We start from the raw sequence: 3,049 nt of genomic DNA, 5'->3' as shown, positions 1-3,049 counted from the left end.
TGCTGATGACTGAGAGGTACAGCTATCCTGTGTCAGTTTTCCTCAGACATCTTTGAACATCTCAGTGTGCAAAGTTTACAGTTTCCCCTCTCTGTGACTTTAGTTAGAAGTGCTTGAAAATATGATTGATTGATCTTCATTCTCTTGCATGTTTCTTTCATGTAAGTTGTAGTCTATGATAAACTACCGCAATTGGAGCACAGGTTTCTCTGACATGCTTTAAAAATGTAAATCCTACCTGTCAATTTTTACAGCTTTGTGTAAGTGTTCTGCATGTACATGTGCAGTTTTAATAGCAAAGACATATGTATTTTTGTTTCAGTAGACTGAAGAAGTCACCAAGTAAAATGTTGGCTGATTCTGATGATGATGACGATGATTTCAGCACGGATGGTGATAGTCTCTGTGAAGTGCCTTCAGGAAATAACTTTTCAAAAGATGATGACACAAGAATCTAAATAAGTATTGAATCTGTGATTCCTTGAAAGTACTGGAAGAATAATATAAATTATCAAGAAACTGGATATTCTAGAAGCCAAATGACATAAAGGGATTTAAGAGCTGGGAATATAATGTCTCCACTCATACTGTTCTTATTTTGATCTCCCCTGTTTATTATAGAAACCAGAATTACATTATAAAACAGCTGTAAAACACAGATATATATATACAAAACTGCTACTGAAAACAAGGGGATAATGTTTCACATTGGAAATGTGATTTTGCTAAAGTTCTGTTTAAGTAAAAAGCCATTCGAAAGTAATTCAAAATTAGTTTGTAGTTATTAAAAGCTTTTCTCTTAAATTTAGGAAACCACAGAAGATTATTTAATAATTGTAAGTAGGGGGAAATGATTTATAAGATGTAAATATTTTAAACCTGATCTTTTTATTGACTACTTCGGTCCTATTTTGTAAAGTTTCAAATATTATATAAATCAATTTCATATGTAAAGTACTTAAATTTATACTGAATGCTATATTTGGGTTTAACTAAGAAGAAAACAAATTAAAATGAATACATTTTGTGCATTACAGAGCAGACTCAGTTCCTGAGCCAGGAAGTACATTTCCATTTTAAAACCAGTGCAAGTTTTATTGTATCTATTCTGTATATTAGAGATCGAATGTTAATCCTGCCTGTTGGCTGTAAAAGGACCATCACATCTGCATGATGAGTAAGGCTTGCCTACAGCTTTCTTGTAAACTTTGTTTGGGAAGCTTTCCCTTCTTAGTAGGGAAGGGTGAGAATGAGGTCAGTTGTTACTTGGCATCTTTCATTTCCTGAAATGGACTCCATACTGCCAGAGGCAGAACATTATAGGCCTGCTGATTTGAGGGCATCAGGACAAGCTTATCGTAAAGTTTCTAAGGATTCCTGCTTGTTCCAGTAAAATTACTTGTGGTCTTTGAATTAAGTACATGCTTAAATCGGTTCGTTAATTGATCCCAAAGTTTTATGCACCTGGCAAGAAACTGCACCAAGGAAACATAAAGTATGTAATCTGATTTTTCTTTCCAAGCTATTCTTGAGCATGTATTTGTGATATATTTCAGTGTAAGGTCATATATGAGGATATATATATTAGTACTTCAGTTTACAGAAGTATCTGCATTTTGGGTGATCCATCTGTTCAACAAACTTTGCAGGAATTTTTTTTTTTAAAGAGCATTGCAGATTTTATTTTAAAAACATTTTCCATTTTATTGCTAAAATTTTTTTTTTTTTTTGCTCTTTATACTACAGAAGGCTGTTTTTGCTCCTTTGCAAATCTAGTATTCTAAGGAAAGGGCACTACTACACAATTTTGCTCATAAACCATAGCTAGGTCCTGTCTGGTTATTAGTATTTGTCCCCAGTTACAGGTTAGTGAGCACTTCTTCGTTGAATGGACCAAATAATAGCGTAATGTAATTGTAAAAAATACTTTAAACTGAAGTTGCTGGAGCTTCCGTTACTCCCACAAAGGCATCTATTGCTCCGATAGACTTCATTAAGGCGAAAGTCCTGACAACGGCAGTATCCGTTTTCATACAATTATGTGAAATGAAACTTCTGCCTGCGGGATCAGAAATATATTCATCCATAGCAGATTATAGACTCTTTTGCCATGGAATTCCCTTCAACTTGATTTTGATGGTTTAAAATATATGGGAAATAATATGAATGGCATAGCTGTATTCCTCTGTTTCTGAATCTTGTATATCTTTTCAAGTAGCACACAGAATATAATTTTTTTGCAATACTAGCTTTATTATTTGACAATACAGAAACCGCCTTTTCTCCAAGATCTGTGCTATACTGTACTGACAATCATCTTATAACCTGTTGTGATTTATTTTTTGTTGTTTTATTTGGATGTTTATGTAGGCTTAACTTTAAACAACTGATTCCAATCTCCAGTTCTCTGTCCTAATGTTCACAGATTACTATATTTCAAACCACTGGAAGAAAATAACTTAATATTGCATCTACCTCCAGTTACACTAAACTGTAAAAGAAAAATTCACTTAAAATAAATTGTCAGTCAACTCTTTCAGTTCTACTTTGTATGTGCACATAGCTTGACTTGACAATTGAATTTCATATGGAAGCTGCCTGTGTTTAAAATACAACAAGAAAATAATTATCTGGGAAATACTGATGCTCTAAAAAAAATTCTGCATTTTTTTCTTTTTGGGTAGCAACTTTCTTTGTAATTTGTAAAGCAGGTGGCAAGTGTAATATCTAGAAGACTCCTTTTCTCATCTGAACTTACGAGTAAGTTAGAAGGAAGGAGACACACTGTTGCACTAGTGGGAGAGATCCTGCTCATTAGACCTTCCTCCTCCCTGTGTCTTCATAAAGAGAACTGGTCTTTGGTTTGTTCACTTCGAGTTGGAAATGGCATTTCCTCTTTAGAGTTCTCAAATGGTATGACCAAAATCAAAATCTTAAGATGTTGAAAAGGGTTTTTCAACTCATCAAATGGTAGCTCTATTTCTCGATACATGCTAGCTATGGTGAGGGTATGGTCTAAGTTTCGATTGCCACAAAAAAACAGTGATAA

The 3,049-nt window shown here is 33.9% G+C and overlaps 1 protein-coding gene across 1 annotated transcript in view; it reads left to right on the top strand.

The window, feature by feature from the left end:
* Nucleotides 1-913, top strand: part of LOC104462756 (cingulin-like protein 1) — a gene marked incomplete at its 5' end in the record, with an annotated part of 11,384 nt that extends 10,471 nt beyond the window's left edge. Inside the window, one exon of the mRNA XM_010074833.1 lies at nt 323-913. Coding sequence (XP_010073135.1) covers nt 323-458 — 136 coding nt within the window. The remainder of the gene's footprint in view (nt 1-322) is intronic.
* Nucleotides 914-3,049: the final 2,136 nt, after the last annotated feature.

Source organism: Pterocles gutturalis, unplaced genomic scaffold (genome assembly GCF_000699245.1).
Source record: "Pterocles gutturalis isolate BGI_N339 unplaced genomic scaffold, ASM69924v1 scaffold46067, whole genome shotgun sequence".
Taxonomy (NCBI): Eukaryota; Metazoa; Chordata; class Aves; order Pterocliformes; family Pteroclidae; genus Pterocles; species Pterocles gutturalis.
This window is presented reverse-complemented; position numbering and strand designations above follow the sequence as displayed.